The sequence below is a fragment of the Macrobrachium rosenbergii genome, chromosome 58 (genome assembly GCF_040412425.1).
Source record: "Macrobrachium rosenbergii isolate ZJJX-2024 chromosome 58, ASM4041242v1, whole genome shotgun sequence".
NCBI lineage: Eukaryota > Metazoa > Arthropoda > Malacostraca > Decapoda > Palaemonidae > Macrobrachium > Macrobrachium rosenbergii.
This window is the reverse complement of record NC_089798.1, coordinates 21316476-21335306: the sequence shown is the minus strand read 5'-3', so window position 1 is coordinate 21335306 and position 18831 is coordinate 21316476. Positions and strand designations below refer to the sequence as shown.

At 31.4% G+C, this 18831-nt stretch overlaps 1 protein-coding gene across 5 annotated transcripts in view; it reads left to right on the top strand.

The window, feature by feature from the left end:
* Positions 1-18831, top strand: part of LOC136837308 (signal-induced proliferation-associated 1-like protein 1) — a 338251-nt gene that overhangs the window by 154662 nt on the left and 164758 nt on the right. For 3 of the 5 annotated variants that reach the window (XM_067102051.1, XM_067102053.1, XM_067102050.1), the window contains exon 10: positions 10202-10324. The exons of the other annotated variants lie outside the window; for them this stretch is intronic. In XM_067102051.1, the coding sequence (XP_066958152.1) occupies positions 10202-10324 (123 nt within the window). The remainder of the gene's footprint in view (positions 1-10201; positions 10325-18831) is intronic. 5 annotated transcript variants of the gene reach the window in all.

Below are 18831 nucleotides of genomic sequence, written 5' to 3'. Positions count from 1 at the left end.
ATATAATTGTATACAAATCACGCTGTGAGCAAAACGGTTGAAGCTAATGAGTTTTTTTTTCGTTGTATACTGAATTGCAATGATTTTGGTATATAACAAATTGTAAAACGATCAAAGCAACACAGAGAAAATATTATCACGAAATGATGCATGAATTCGTAACGTGCGGACGTAAAAAGTTTTTTTTTAAAATCCACCATAAATGGAAATATTGTGCTAAGAGACTTCCCGTTTGTTGCAAAATGAAGGTAAATAATTGAATATTACTAGAATGTAAGAGTTTTTGCTTACAATTGCAGTTTTCGACCATTTCAGTCGAATTAAAGTTGACCGAGGGTTGAATTTTTTCTATTTATCATGATTTATATGAAAATATTTCAAAAGTAATAAAAGCTACAAACATGTGTTATTTTTTGTTGTATTCTACATGAAATTGCACACATTTTCATATATAAAACTTTATGTAATGGCTAATAGAAAATGGTGCAAAAATTACGACAAAGTGACTCAAAAAATTCTGAGATTTTCAGCAGAGTTAGCGTGCGCGGAGATAAGGAAAAAGTTTTTTCAAAAATTCACCATAAATTGAAATATTGTGCTAGAGACTTCTCGTTTGTTGCAAAATGAAGGTAAATGATTGAATATTACTAGAATGTAAGAGTTTTAGCTTAAAATTGCATTTTTCGACCATTTCAGTGGAGTCAAAGTTGACCAAAGGTTGAAATTTGGCACTTAACGTGATTTATATGAAAATATGTCAAAATTGATAAAAGTTACAACCATGGGTTAATTTTTGTTGTATTCTACATGAAATTGCACACATTTTCATATATAAAACTTTATGTAACGGCTAATAGAAAACAGTGCAAAAATGACGACAAAGTGGCTAAAGAATTTCTGAGATTTTCAGCAGAGTTAGCATGCGGAGGTAAGGAAAAAGTTTTTTTCAAAAATTCACCATAAATCGAAATATTGTGCTAGAGACTTCCAATTTGTTGCAAAATGAAGGTAAATGAATGGATATTACTAGAATGTAAGAGTTTTAGCTTACAGTTGCATTTTTCGACCATTTCAGTGGAGTCAAAGTTAACCGAAGGTTGAAATTTTGGCACTTATCGTGATTTATATGAAAATATGTCAAAATGATAAAAGCTACAACCATGAGTTATTTTTTGTTGTATTCTACATGAAATTGCACACATTTTCATGCATAAAACTTTATGTAACGGCTAATAGAAAATGGTGCAAAAATTACGACAAAGTGACTAAAGAATTTCTGAGATTTTCAGCAGAGTTAGCTGATGCTTTCTTTTGAGAAAGAAATTCGTGCATGCGCAGCTGGGTGACGCTTGTAAACAAAACAACAGCGTGATCCGTGAACTCCCAGCATCCCTCAGGGCGCGCGATTTAAAATTTTTCACAAACGAGGCCTATAAGTAGTTTTCTGTGAATATTTAAAAAAACTTTTTGTAGTCGACATATTTTACGTCCACTTGGCACCCGACAGACAACTTTTGTCAACGTAAAATACGTCCAGTCGGGCGTTAAAGGGTTAGTCAAAACTACTGGGCATGAAAGAACACATACTGCTGTTTTGATGCCGATAAACGATAAATAAGTAAAAATAGTGTTATGATGAAAAATCAAGTGTAAATAGCAAACGGAATCTTGATTTTTTTTATACAGAGCGAACATGCCCCCAAACGGCCGATGTCATCTGTTAACCCTTTAACGCCGAAGCCCTATTTACAAAAACGTCTCCCGTATGCCAGCGGCGTTCGGTGAGTTAGCGTCGAAGCGGAAAAAAAATTGTTTTCAAAAAATCACAGCACGCTTAATTTTTAAGATTAAGAGTTCATTTTTGGCTCATTTTTTTTATTGCCTGAAGTTTAGTATGCAACCATCAGAAATGAAAAAAATATCATTATCATATATAAATATTGGAATATATGACAGCAAAAAAAAAAACTCATATATAATTGTATACAAATCGCGCTGTAAGCAAAACGGTTAAAGCTAATGAGTTAATTTTTTTTAGTTGTATTGTACACTAAATTGCGATGATTTTGGTATATAACAAATTTTAAAACGATCAAAGCAACACAGAAAATATTATCACAAAATGATGCATGAATTAAGTAACGAGCGGACATAAAAAATGTTTTTTCAAAAATTCACCATAAATCGAAATATTGTGCTAGAGACTTCCGTTTGTTGAAAAATGAAGCTAATTGATTTAATATTACTAGACTGTAAGTGTTTTAGCTTACAATTGCAGTTTTCGACCATTTAAATTCGAGTTAAAGTTGACCGAAAGTCGAATTTTTTCTATTTATCGTGATTTATATGGAAATATTTCAAAACTGATAAAAGCTACAACCGTGAATTATTCTGTTGTATTGTACATGAAATTGTGCACATTTTCATATATAAAACTTTATGTAACGACTAATATAAAGCGGTGCAAATATTACGACAACGAGGCGAAAGAATTTCTGAGATGTTTGGCCAAGTTACCGCGCAGAGCGTAAGGAAAATGTTTTTCAAAAATTCACCATAAATTGAAATATTGTGCTAGAGACTTCCAGTTTATTGCAAAATGAAGGTAAACGATTGAATATTAGTAGAATGTAAGAGTTTTAGCTTACAATTGCGTTTTTGACCATTTCAGTCGAGTTAAAGTTGACCGAAGGTTGAAATTTTGGCAGTTATCGTGATTTATGTGAAAATATTTCAAAACTGATAAAAGCTACAACCATGAGCTATTTTCTGTTGTATTCTACATGAAATTGCACACATTTTCATATATAAAAGTTTATGTAACGACTAATGTAAACGATGCAAACATTACGACAACATGACGAAAAGAATTTCTGAGATGTTCGCCCGAGTTACATGAGCAGATGCAAGGAAAAAAATTTTTTTTTCAGAAATTCACCATAAATCGAAGTATTGTGCTCGAGAGTTCCAGTTTGTTGCAAAATGAAGGTACATGATTGAATATTACTAGAATGTAAGAGTTTTAGCTTATAATTGCGTATTTTGACCATTTCGGTCGAGTTAAAGTTGACCGAAGGTTGAAATTTTGGCAGTTATCGTGATTTATATGAAATATTTCAAAACTGATAAAAGCTACAACCATGAGTTATTTTCTGTTGTATTCTACATGAAATTGCGCACATTTCCATATATAAAACTTTATGTAATGACTAATATAAAACAGTGCAAACATTACGACAACGTGATTTAAAGAATTTCTGGCGTGGGCGCAAAGGAAAAAGTTTTTTAAAAATTCACCATAAATCGAAATATTGTGCTAGAGACTTCCAATTTGTTGCAAAATGAAGGTAAATGATTGAATATTACTAGATCGTAAGAGTTTTAGCTTAAAATTGCCTTTTTTACCATTTCAGTCGAGTCAAAGTTGACGGAAGGTTGAAATTTTGGCAGTTATTGTGGTTTATATGAAAATATTTCCAAACTGATAAAAGCTACAACCATGGGGTTGTATTTTGCTGTATTGTACATGAAATTGAGCACATTTTCATATATAAAACTCTATGTAACGGCTAATATAGAACAGTGCAAAAATTACGACAAAATGACGAAAGAATTTATGACATTTTTGGCTGAGTTACCGCCCATGCGTAAGAAAAGTTTTTTTCAAAAATTCACCATAAATCGAAATATTGTGCCAGAGACTTCCAATTTGTTGCAAAATGAAGGTACATGATTGAATATTACTAGAATGTAAGAGTTTTAGCTTACAATTGCGTTTTTCTACCATTTCGGTCGAGTCAAAGTTGACCGAAGGTTGAAATTTTTTGTAGTCGACGTACGGTACGTCCACTTGACACCCAACAGACAATTTTAGTCAACGTATGATACGTCCAATTGGCGTTTAAGGGTTAAGGAAAAAAATAGCTAAATTAATTTCACAACGAGACTTAAATATTTAAGTTGTATTTCGACTTGAAAACACTTCATATAACGAAAAATAACCTTGTCCTATATAAATAAAGTATCTAGAGATTCATTTACGCTAACTAGAAACAAGAAAAGTGCTCTGAACTGAGTTAAATAGCCTACGGTGAAATAAACGTACCACGTAATCGATTTCCAAACCAAAACATTGATCACTATGATCACAGTTTATAATACAAAAGCAATATAAGAATATATACAATATTATTGGATCAGTGAAGTAAAGCATAACATTTTAAAAGATGCTTATTTGTTACGTTGATGTTTGTATAATATGATAGTATATGTGAATATAGAGTAACGTACAGTGTAAGCTAGGCTACCGTATGTGTATACGATATACCATAGTGTAGGCTGAGCTAAGTCTTGTTATTCAATTTCTCTTTGTATTGAATTATCATAAGTCACTGTATGAACCTCCAGAATTAGCTGATATTAATAGTTACTATAACGTCTACATATAGATTATACTTTATATTATAGGCTGCACCACCATATATGTATACATGGTACTGAATACTATAGTGTAGCCTAGGCTATATCCGAAATACATTTTTTCTAACAAACGATGGGTTATTTGGAACTTAACCCCATCATAAGTAGGATAGTATCTGTATAAGCGTTTTTAGAGTTTGTGTGTGTATGAACTATCAAAATAGGCATTTCTAAGTGTTTTTAGAAGAGATAAGTATTCGCGGATTTTAGCTATTCATGGGGTGGGAGTACATCCCCATAAATACAGGGTTTACTGCATATATATATGCATATATATATATATATATATATATATATATATATATATATATATATATATATATATATATATATATATATATATATATATATATATATATATATATATATATATATATATATATATATATATATATATATATATATATATATATATATATATATATATATATATATATATATATATATATATATATATATATATATATATATATATATATATATATATATATATATATATATATATATATATATATATATATATATATATATATATATATATATATATATATATATATATATATATATATATATATATATATATATATATATATATATATATATATATATATATATAGGCAGTCCCTGGTTAATGGCGGGCTCGGTTAATGACGATCTGGTTTTATGGCGCTTGTCTAGCGACGAAAATCGCCGATTTCCGCTTATCAGCACCGATAATTGGGTATTGGCGCCAATACATACCTAACAGAGGCGCCGATAACCAAATATCGGCACTTTTCGGCGCCAATAAGCCCGAAAATTTCCGAAAAAGCGCCAGAAATCGCCAGTTTTTGGTTAGTGGCGATTTTCGATTATCATCACACCCCAGTACAGAACCCCCGCCCGATAACCCTGGGCTGCCTGTATATATATATATATATATATATATATATATATATATATATATATATATATATATATATATATATATATATATATATATATATATATATATATATATATATATATATATATATATATATATATATATATATATATATATATATATATATATATATATATATATATATATATATATATATATATATAGATATATATATATATATATATAATATATATAGATATATATATATATATTATATATATATATATATATATATAATATATATATATATATATATATATATATATATATATATATATATATATAATATATATATATAGATATATATATATAGTATATATATATATATATATATATATATATATATATATATATATATATATATATATATATATATATATATATATATATATATATATATATATATATATATATATATATATATATATATATATATATATATATATATATATATATATATATATATATATATATATATATATATATATATATATATATATATATATATATATATATATATATATATATATATATATATATATATATATATATATATATATATATATATATATATATATATATATATATATATATATATATATATATATATATATATATATATATCTAGGGTAAGTCAAAAAGTTCCAGGAAAATTGTTGAATGATGTATTCATAAATACAGTAAACAATTATCTGTGATGTAGTGATCATATAGACTTGTTACCTCAGTCATCCTCTTGCTACCGTGGTGTTAACATCTGCTTCAGAAAAGTAACTTCTTGAACCCATGGAAAATAAAAATTTTGAGATGAGAGCTAACATCAAGTTCCTGACCAAGCTTGATTGGAAACCAGGAAAAATTATTGAAGCTTTGCAACAAAGATTCTTCTCATCTAAATCAGTTGTTTATGATTGGATAAAGCGATTTAAGGATAAGGACCTCAAAGACAACCCAAGAGAGGGAAGACCATCGACTGCAAAAAATGAAAGAATTGTGGCTTTGGTGCAGAATCTAGTGGATGAAGATCGTCGGATTACTATCGATATGATAGCTAATGAAACTGGGATCTCCCATGGTTCCGCATTTTCAATTTTAAATGAAAATCTTGGTTTGAGTAAACTTTCAGCACGTTGGGTCCACAAGACCAACTGCATCAAAAGCTGAACTTTCTCTTGCAGTTTTAACGAAAGATTGAATCAAATGAATCAGAGTTTTTGACCGGATTGTTACTGGAGATGAAACTTGGATCCATCAATATGACCCAGAAAGTAAAATCCAATCAAAGCAATGGTTACCAAGAGGTTCAGCTGCACCAGTGAAGTTCAAAGTGGCGAGATCTGCCCAGAAGGTTATGGCAACAGTGTTTTGGGACTCCAAAGGAGTGATTTTGATTGATTTCCTTGAAGGACAAAAAACAATCACCGGGAACTACTACAAAGGTGTTTTGCAAAAACTGAAGACTGCATTGGCTAAAAAACGTCGAGGAAAGTTGCACCGCAGAATTTTGTTCCATCATGATAACACTCCAGCACATTCATCAAGGGTTGCAAGAGAAGTCCTACAGGAAATTTAGGTGGGAAACTCCTTCACATCCTCCTTATAGTCCTGATCTTGCTCCTTCAGATTTTCCTGTTCCCAAAACTCAAGGAACACATCGGTTTGAATCTTTGGATGCTGCTAAACATGCAGTTTCAACATGGTTTAATAGAAAGGCCCCAAATTTCTACAAAAGAAGGGTTGCAGAGGTGGAAACAGCGCCTTGAAAAGTGTATAGAGTTAGATGGTAGATATGTAGAAAAAATGATGTTTGAATTTCCTTAAATGAAGAGTATATTGAATTTTTCCTGGAACTTTTGACTTACCCTCGTATATATATATATAATATACATACATTCATAAAGGCAGTCCCTGCTTAATGGCGTTGGTTCCGTTCCCAGCCGAGCGGTGATAACCAAAAATCACCTATAATAGTGCCAATAAACCACTTAACAACGCCGTTAAGTGGTTATCAGCCCCGATAAACTGCTTACTGTCACTGATAACCCTCTTACCGTCACCAAAAATCGCTTAATGGCGCCAAAAATCCTGTTAACGTCATTAGCCAAGCGCCGTTCAGTGGTGCTACCGTTAAGCGGGGACTGCTGGTCTAATATATGTATGTGTGTGTACAGGCAGTCCTCGCTTATCGGTGAGGGTTCCGTTCCAACAGCATGATGATAAGCATCTCTTAGGGATGTATCGGCATCAATATGCAATTATTGCACCAATAGGCGGAAATCGGTGCCGAAAATCGCTGATTTTCGTCACTAGACAAACGCTGAAAAACCGGATCGCCGATAACAGGGGACTGTCTGTATATTTATGTGTGTGTAATAAAGTCCTTCATTGACTTTTACGCTTTGTTAACCTTTGTACTTTTTATAATTTATATCAAAAACTTCCAAGCTGCATATGGTGTACAGTAAACCCCCAGTATTCGCGTTCTCATGATTCGCGAACTCACATATTCATGAATTTCTCTTTGGAACGTATATACCCATTATTTTCGGAAAATTCACCCATTCGCGGTATTTTTCACTGAGAAATATTCACTAAATACTGTATTTTCATCTCATTTTCATAACTAAATGCACTTTTTGTGATAAAACTATTAAAATACTCGGGTAATGCTCGAGTTACGATAATTCACTTTATGATAATTTGATTTTACAATGGGGTAAGCAATTAATACCGATACGACAATATTATTTATAAAATATTTTTAAATTTCGCGTAATCAGGCAGTGAGAGAGACCAAATTACAATAGACAACTTTTCCTCCATCTCTTTACCCCATCTTCTAGTTAAAAAAGTAAAAGAGAATGATAAAAGTATTGGTAGTAACGTTTTAGTCTTGTGTAAATGCGTACAGCCATAAACAACCAACCAGGAAACTGTAAACTGTTTTTTGCTTATTACCAAACCGGATAACAACATCTGTTTACTTGGTATTTCAACCATCGTACGGTAATAAACAATTACCGTACATTATGGCACAAGAATAGGACTGATATATTTTTACATTATACCCTTACTCGATATGGATAAAATATCGTCAAGGAAATATACTGCTAAATTTAAGCTGCAAGTTATAGCTGAAGCTGAGAAAACAATGTTCAAGCTACTAATGACTATACTGTAAATTATCATGCATTGGCAACATGGATGAAACTCGATCATAATTAAAATTGGAGAGAAAGTATTTTAATCAAAACTACTGGGTATGAAAGAACACATCACTGTTATTTTTACGCCAATAAACAATAAATACGTAAAGCTTGTATTGTGATGAAAGCAAGTGAAAATAGCGAACAGAATCTTGAATTTTTTTATGCAAAACAAACTCCCCCAAACAGCCATCGTCATCTGCTAACGAAAATAATAGATAAATTAATTTCACAACAAGACGTATTTTAGTTATATTTCGATTTAAAAACACTTCGTATAATGAAAAATAACCTTGCCCCATATAAATAAAGTATCTAGAGATACATTTATGCTAACTAGAAGCAAGAAAAGCGCTCAGAACTGAATTAAACATGGTGAAATAAACGCCACGTAAACATTTCGGAACCAAAACGTTGATTGCTATGATTGCAATTTATAATACAAAAGCAGTATAAGAATATATATACAATATTATTGGATACAGTGAATTAAGGCATAACATTTTAAAAGATCCATGGAAAAGATGTATATTCGTTATGTTGACATTTGTATAATACGATACGTGAATATAGAGTAGAGTATAATGTAGGCTACGCTACCGTATATGTATACAATATACCATAGTGTAGGCTAAGCTAATTCTTGTTTGTTATTCAATGTCTCTTTGTATTGAGTTATCATAAGTCACTTTGCATGAACCTCCAGAATTAGCTGATATTAATAATTACTATACTGTGTATGTAAAGAGTACATTTTATAGTGTAGGCTAGGCTACCATATATGTATGTATACATGGTACTGAATACCCTAGTTAGGCTAGGCTATGTTCGAGATACGTTTTGGTATTTACGTCTTTTCCAACAAACCCATCATAAGTAGGATAATACCTGTACAAGCATTTTTAGTTTGTTTTGTTTGTGTTTGAAATATCAAAATGGGCAGTTCTAAGTATTTTTAGAAGGGTTCTAAGTATTTGCTGATTTTAGCTATTTATTGGGGGATGTGGTACGCATCCCCCGCAAATACAGGGGCTTACTGTATGTACTAGTGGTGGTTGTGTGCACAGTAAAAATTCATTTTAAACTTCTACATGGTACAAAGTTCAGGTCCTGGTGCATTTTTAATGGCTTGTATGTTTTTATTACTTAAATACCTATGTTAATGTTTTTAATTTACTTGATTACATTAGTTATCTTATTACTTGCATTTCCACTACTTTATTCTATACTGTAATGCAATTTAAAATTAAAAACTGCTTATCCTTATTGACTTAATGACTGACTGAATTAATAATAGTTCAATGTTGTTAATGTTGTGTTTGTTATGTATAGGTAACACATTTTTTGCCATGTTAACAAAAGCAGATAGTAGCGAAACTGTAAATTATTTTAATAAATTGACTTTTATGTTTATTTTCATCAATACTTATTTTGAATGTCACCCTCCTTCATTAATAAGTAACACTTTATGAGTTGTGATCACTGGTATGTTTTTCACATTAATTTTTTGGCTTCCATTTTTATCCTGTTTCCTTTTTTGCCTTTTACTCTCAGAAAATCATTGCATGAATTTTGTTTTGAACATTTTCAGACTTGCCTGTTGGGATTATTGGCCGGGAACTTTGGCACCATTCTGTGGCATTAACTTCGCCATCTCCAACCTCTAGCATAGTCATGTCTTTGTTGGCCTTTGTTTTTTTGTTCCCAGTTGGAGGTACATGCAGTCTTGTGGGTTTTATTTGTTTATTAAAGCTAATTTTTGTTTGTTAATAGGTAAATGTTTTCTAATTATGTGTTTTAGTGGTCAATTCATGTTATTTTGAAAAGTGTAAGTACTGTAATAGACAAGGGCATGTTAAATGGACAAGTTTCTATGGTGATAGTGTTGTGGTATTTTTAGTTTGGCAAAGGACACTCCCAAGAATTTGTGTGGGAGTATTTGCTTTAAGTCTTTCATTTTAAATACTTGTTGCAAAATGGGCAATGTTTTGATACTTTATGAAAACCAAGACTAGTTGGTATTATCATGCTTCCCCATCAACTATCATTTCATTATCTAAATTTATGTCTATATACTCTGTACACACACACATATATATATTTATATATTATATATACACTCATACATACATAAATACATACACACATACATGCACATTTACATGCATACACACAGTACCACCTCACCTCAGTGGATTTCTATACTTATCAGCTACCAGTTGAGATTATTTTTCCTGATGCTGCTGTTTTAGATGTGATAAGTTTTTTGATATTTAAGTTCAATGTTATGTGTAAAATACAGGTTAGTTTAGGTTAGGAACTCTGGAATTACTGTTAGTTGAAGATACATACAAAACATTCAAGATATTCAAGTAAAGACCATAACATAGGGTCTTTGTTACTCAAAGACTTTGTTACCTAAACTTTTCAGAAAGGCCAGACCCCAAAGTCTGTTAAGTTGAGGTGCTACTGAACATGTCTATATGTATATGTATGTATGTATGTATGCATTATATATATATATATATATATATATATATATATATATATATATATATATATATATATATATATATATATATATATATATATGTGTGTGTGTGTGTGTGTATATATATATATATATATATATATATATATATATATGTATGTGTGTGTGTGTGTGTGTGTGTGTGTATGCATGTGTGTATATATATATATATATATATATATATATATATATATATATATATATATATATGTATATATATATATATATATGTATATATATATATATATATATATATATATATATATATATATATATATATATATATATATATATATATATATATATATATATATTATTATTATTATTTTTACATGATTCATTTATCACACATTACCATAGGTGAAAAATAAGAAATGGGGTGTAGGTCCTGACCGGTTTTGACTTTATTTCCAAGCCATTGACGAAGGACTGATACAGAGTGTGAGAAGTCACAAATATACTACATGAACAGTACTGACGAACATACACAACCGTTAGAGACTACATATCCCTACTCAGGCCGGTGTCGAGGTAGGAGTGGCCTTTAAAACTCATTTGGCTAAAAATTACAATATACTCTCAGGGGACATTACTGATAAACAAACCATACGCCACCTCAGATCCACACCTGACAGGTGTCACGGAGGCGGAGTTTGGAAACTCATTAACATTACTACCCTCGTACTGTGTTTACAAATATGATAATCCTATTTTCATACATCTCTACTGCCTACCTTAAAGTTTAAACAATTTACAAATTTCTTTTGATATTAAAGGATCAAGTTTATACATCCCTTGACTGATGTTCATATTATGGTTGTAACTTTCTTTTATAAAGCTAGATTCAATGATGTTCCTTTCTAGTGCATTATTAGAATATATACAATCCTTTTTGCCCCTTCCCAGTTGATAGCGTGATTGTTCTCACTAACATGTACAAATATACCACTGTTTCCTTGTGCATATCTCACACATTTCTTATGCTGTTCAATTCTTTTTCCAGTGCTTTCCCAGTTTGGCCAATATAAAAGTTGTCACAAGACTTACACGAATTTTATATACACACCCTTTAGTATTGTCAGGGAGTTCTTGATAAGTACATTTTTCATTGTTGTATTGTTCTTAAATCGACATTAACACCAAAATTCTTAAGAAGATGAGGGTATCTTTCATATTATTATTATTATTATAAGGCAAAACAAGCAAATTTTTTGTGTTGTAAGGTTCTTTCTGGTTTTGATACATAGTCTTTTTTGCGCTTCAAATGCACTGTTTAATACACTATCAGGATATTTCAATTTCTTGCCTGCATTCCTAATCTTATCTATTTCATCATCAATGTATTCAGGGCTACATACCTGTAATGCTCTTAAAAAATAGATGAAAACACTGACTTTTAACCTTATTGCTTTGTCCAGAATAGAAATGCACATAGGAAGAAATATTAGTGGGTTTTCTATACACACTATATTTAAACCCACTACTATTTCTTCGTATGAGGACATCCAAAAACAGTAAGCACCCACCATTTTCCATTTCCATCGTGAATTTAATTGATGGTACTAATTGATTTAACTTGGCAAAAAGTTATTTACATCTTGGTTCCTGGCCATACACAAATTATGTTGTCAACATACCTAAACCATGTTACATTACGTGGGATTATGTTGTTTAATATCTTCTTTTCAAAAAATTCCATATATAAGTTACTTAACACTGGGGATAGAGGGTTTCCCATTGCCATACCAAAATTTTGTGAGTAAAATTTACCATTAAATTCAAATTTACAATCTTTTACACATAATTTAATCAGTTCAATTAAAGTACTTTTAGAAAATGGGATATCCAGCTGTTTGTTCTCTCACAATTCAGATAAAAATGCCATCAGATCATTTATTGGCACCTTTGTGAATAGTGATACTACATCAAAACTTACAAGCCTGGATTCACTATTAATCTCTACACTATTTAGTTTATTTATCAGGTCCACATTATTCGTGATATTTGCATTTGAGATGGTACCTACTAATGGGTTGAGAATATCTACTAAGTACTTCGCTAGCTTGTATGATGTGGAACCAAATGAACTGATAATTGGCCTGGCAGGAAAGTTTGTTTTGTGAGTTTTTATTGTACCATACATGTATGGTAGCGATGGAGAAGGTCACACACAACTTCTTTATAAGGCTTTCGTTACCTTTTAACAGGTTTTCACTTTCTTATTGAAACCACTATTCACATTGTCTATCGGGTTCTTATTTAATTCTTTATATGTGCTATCATCACCTAAAAGATTTTGCATTTTTTCTATATATTCACTTTTATTTAATGGTTGCTATCAATGAACTGAAAAAAGATAAAAATATACACATGACAAAAGCAGATAAATCAGGCGTGCTCTTGTAATTTTAAATAAAAGTGAATATATACCCTGTTAAAAAAGGTGCTTGTTTTGCCTTATAATAAAAAACTCACAAAATGAAAAAATTTGTTCAAGTTTTGAAGTGAATATCCCTCATCTTCTTAAGAATTTTGGTGTTAATGTCGTATTTAAGAACAATACAACAATGAAAAATGTACTTATCAAGAACTCCCCTGACAATACTAAAGGGTGTGTATATAAAATTCCGTGTAAGTCTTGTGACAACTTTTATATTGGCCAAACCAGTGGGAAAGCACTGGAAAAAGAATTGAACAGCATAAGAAATGTGTGAGATATGCACAAGGGAACAGTGGTATATTTGTACATGCTAGTGAGAACAATCATGCTATCAACTGGGAAGGGGCAAAAAGGATTGTATATTCTAATAATGCACTGGAAAGGAACATTATTGAATCTAGCTTTATAAAAGAAAGTTACAACCATAATATGAATATCAGTCAAGGGATGTATAAACTTGATCCTTTAATATCAAAAGAAATTTGTAAATTGTTTAAACTTTAAGGTAGGCAGTAGAGATGTATGAAAATAGGATTATCATATTTGTAAACACAGTAATTTGTACATGCTAGTGAGAACAATCATGCTATCAACTGGGAAGGGGCAAAAGGGATTCTATATTCTAATAATGCACTAGTAGCTTTAAAAGAAAGTTACAACCATAATATGAATATCAGTCAAGGGATGGTATTGTAATGTTAATGAGTTTCCAAACTCCGCCTCCGTGACACCTGTCAGGTGTGGATCTGAGGTGGCGTATGGTTTGTTTATCAGTAATGTCCCCTGAGAGTATATTGTGATTTTTAGCCAAATGAGTTTTAAAGGCCACTCCTACCTCGACACCGGCCTGAGTAGGGATATGTAGTCTCTAACGGTTGTGTATGTTCGTCAGTACTGTTCATGTAGTATATATATTTGTGACTTCTCATACTCTGTATCAGTCCTTCGTCAATGGCTTGGAAATAAAGTCGAAACCGGTCAGGACCTACACCCCATTTCTTATTTTTCACCTGTGGTAATGTGTTTTATATATATATATATATATATATATATATATATATATATATATATATATATATATATATATATATATATATATATATATAAATGGAACCCATAAAAATGCTAAAATGTAGAAAGCTAATGCCATATTTCAGAGAACAACTGTCTCCCTTTTCAGGCAGGTAATGAATGAGACAAGAGTTACAGAAAAGCAGTATTTATACCAAGAGATCCAGAGGTCAGCCATTACGTCGCTCCAGTTGAAAATTTCTCCTTAATCTTCTTAATCGATATATTGCAGTTGTTCTCTGGAATATACCATTAACTTTCTACATTTTGGCATTTCTATGGGCTCCTTTTATTAGATGGAATTATGTTTTAACAAAATTTTTAAGTCATATATATATATATATATATATATATATATATATATATAGATAGATAGATAGATATAAAAGAGAGAGACTTTATGAACAGTAAATTTTTTATAATGTGAAGATTAATAACGTCAAGCTGGAAACATAAATAATGTTAAGTAGGTGAAGAATGGAGCAATGTAAAGTGAAGCCATTTATAAAAAACGATGCATTTGACACTCACGTGAGAAAAGGGCAAGGCCTGGACTTAGGACCAGATAGTGGCTTAAGGCTTTGTGAGCTCACCTTCTCCACCCCATAAATTTGATGTAAAAGGACCTCTACATAAACAGGTGGTAAAAATGGTAGTCTATATTAAAATTGGTAAAAGTTATAGTGTATATTAAAAATGGGGATAATAAGGGATAAAAGATGGACAAAAGATTGAATACAATTGCCCCTTCATTGTCATGCCTGCTTCTATAGCCAGATTGTACAGTATAAAAGTTACAGTGTATTTTAGGGTAAACTAAAGATTCCATGTGAAAAAAAATACAAATTGGAAAATTGTCATAAACCATAATTATATATACTGTATATGTATATATGTATGTATGTATGTATATATAGACATTATACATATACATATATATAATATATGTATCGTCTGATATTGTCAAGCGTGTTCACCATTCAAAACTTAAACACAAAGACCTCAGAGCTATGCAGATTGGTATTTCATCTTGATTTTAGGAAATTTTACTAAATTTTTAATAGTCATAAAATCGATTTCATTGCAATTGTTTACACATTTGGTGGGATGCTAAACAAGAATATGCCCAAGTTTAACTTCAAGTTACAGTATGACAGGCTATACAAGTCATATTGGATATAATTTGCTGAGAATTTTCTTAGGACATTATATCCTTTGAAAATAACAGGATCATAAAAAATGACGTAGACCTATAATGTCCTATGTCTTTTTTGTCAGTTTATGCAGCTTATGACATTTGAATTATGGGCCTATCTTACATTCAGCCATTTTATTGTGGTTCTTGTTGTGTTATTCTTATTTTTGTTGCAGCTGTTCTGGCGCTTGTAGTGTCTTCGAAAATTTATCATATGGTAACCTAACATTGCAGAATAAACATAGACCTATTCATAAAACACTAGTGTAAAGAATTATCTGCTTACTATTGTTAATTGAAGTTAGTAATTTGTTTAATTAAAAGTAATTGAGAACTTTATGAATGTAGTCTACACTAGAATATTCTCCTAACAACAGAGAGAAAGAGAGAGAGAAAATTTACTGACTATTATGTATCCTTTTGTCCAACAGGGTAATCTACAAGAATGCCCTCAAAAGCAAATGAATCATGGGCTACTCGCAGACTGATTTGGATCATGTCATACATAACTTTTTCAGCTGTCATTTATTTTTTTCTTATTTCATTAAGTATCTTATGATATCTTCCTACCATAGCCTTCATTTTCAAAGAAATGCAACAGCAGCCTTATATTTACTCATCACAATAATATAACAAATTATATTACTGTGATGAGTAAATATATTTTTAGTTTAACTCAATGCAAGCATTCCGATAGTTGTGTGTAAGGCTGAGACAGCCCTGTGATTGGTCTGTGTGTGCCATCGGCTACATGCTCACAAATTTTACTTTTATTCTCTGTGGTAAAGTGGCTTAACATTTACTATGGCCATCGATGCCAGTACAGGTGTATATGCACATGCTTATACATGTACATTTCACCGTATGCATATACATTTTATATTGTAGGGTCGGAGCTACTGTATTAATTAAGAGCTACAGTATTTCCAACAGATACATGTGGAAAACTATTTGCAATAAGAAATTGACAGGTTGGCCCATGCTCTGTCATTGCCTCAAAATATAAGAATTTTATGTGTAGGCCTCTGACCTGGCATTGTCTCACAATATAAGAAATTGACGTATAGGCCTGTACCCTGCATTGTCTCAAAATATAAGAATTTTATATGTAGGCCTAATCTCACAAAGATATTAACATTTAACATGCAGGATTATGGTGAATTATACCCTAATATTGGAACTGGCTGCTTAAGTCTATGCTTCATTTCAGTTAATGTGGAATCGCTTATGTAGGCCAATACCAATTACAAAAAAAAAAAAAAAAAAAAAAAAAAAAAAAAAAAAAAAAAATCCAATTTGGGACCCTTGTAATGATTTTATATAACTTAATATATCTTTTATCGGAGGTATCATTTGCATACTCCACAATTCTGGGAACTCAGATCTGTGGTGTCATCGTTCATGCACGCACCTCATCATAACCAAATGGAGTCAAATCCGTACTGGCAATCATTTGGATTGTTAACTAGTGTGACGTCATTCCCCTTTCGCGAGCTAACCAATCACTGGCGTGCAGTGGGCGGGGTTTAGCTGCAAAGGGCCATGGATTTTGCTATAATTAAGGCCACCAAAAATGGATCTATCTTTCGGTGGTCTTGGTATAATGCTGTATGAGCCATGGCCCATGAAACTTTAACTATGGGCCAGTTGTGGCCTATCCTATATCATTGCCAGAACCACAATTACGTGATTGTGTGTTGATTATTTCTATCTTATTCACTCAGAAGGGATAATTCGAATGAAATGCTGTCTATTGGGTCATTGCTAAGTTGGGAAGTTGGGGAAAACTCGCTGGTATGCAAGCAGTTAGCTTGCCCAGGTAATTCCTTGGGTGCAGTTGCTCTCAGGTTCCAACTTCTTTTAGACTTGTATGGCTTAGTAGATAGCGCCCTTGCCTTCCACCTGAAAGACCTGGGTTCGATTCGACGTGTCAGAAATTTATATATATATATATATATATATATATATATATATATATATATATATATATATATATATATATATATATATATATATATATATATATATATAATATTAATTAAAGGAGCCCATAAAAATTCCAAAAGATAGAAAGTTGATGCTATATATTTTGGAGAACAACTCTCCCTTAATAGACAAGTATGAATGAAATAAGACTTATTGAAAAGCAGCATTTATACCAAGAGTTCCAGAGGTCAGCCGTTACGTCTCTCCAGTTGATAGCTGCTTAATCTTTTTAATCGTTGGTTGGAGGAAGATTTTATCTATTACATCTGAGTTCCAAGCTGGTTTGAGGGATTCTTCATATTTCTTTGTTTAATCACTGCTGATTTCACCATCTGACTTTTGAACTGGCAATTGTTGCTATAAATTATACAGTATGTGAAAAATTCCCGTTTATTTTCCAATTATGGTTATTTATGTTGTTAAAAATAGCTGAGCCCTATTGGCCGTACCTTACTTAACGTTTATGTTGTTTTAATCTCTGGGGGAGTTATTTACCTGTAAAACCCATGTAGGCTTGGCCACAGTCGAGGCAAGGGGTTTTGTGTACTTCTGTGTCTTTGGGGACTGGCTTTTGTTGGACTTTAATCAGGCATTTGGCTAAGGTATTTCTGAAGGTTTCCTTTTCCCTTTACCTACCCAAATACCTTAGCCAGATGCCTTATTAACATCCAACAAAAACCAGTCCCCAAAGACACAGGAGCATACAAAATCCCTTGCCTTGACTATGACCAATCATACACCGGTTTTACAGGTAAATCACTTCCCCAGAGATCATTACAACAAAATTGTCTTCCCAGAGATCAGGACAACACAAACATTCAGTAGGTATAGCCAACAGAGCTCAGCTATTTTTAGCCACATAAATAACCATAGTCACAGAATAAACTGATATTTGTCATATATAATTTATAGCAGCAATTGTCGGTTTCAAAAGCCAGATGGTAGAATCAGCACTGATTAAGCAAAAAAATATGATGAATCTCTCAAAAGGAGCTTAGG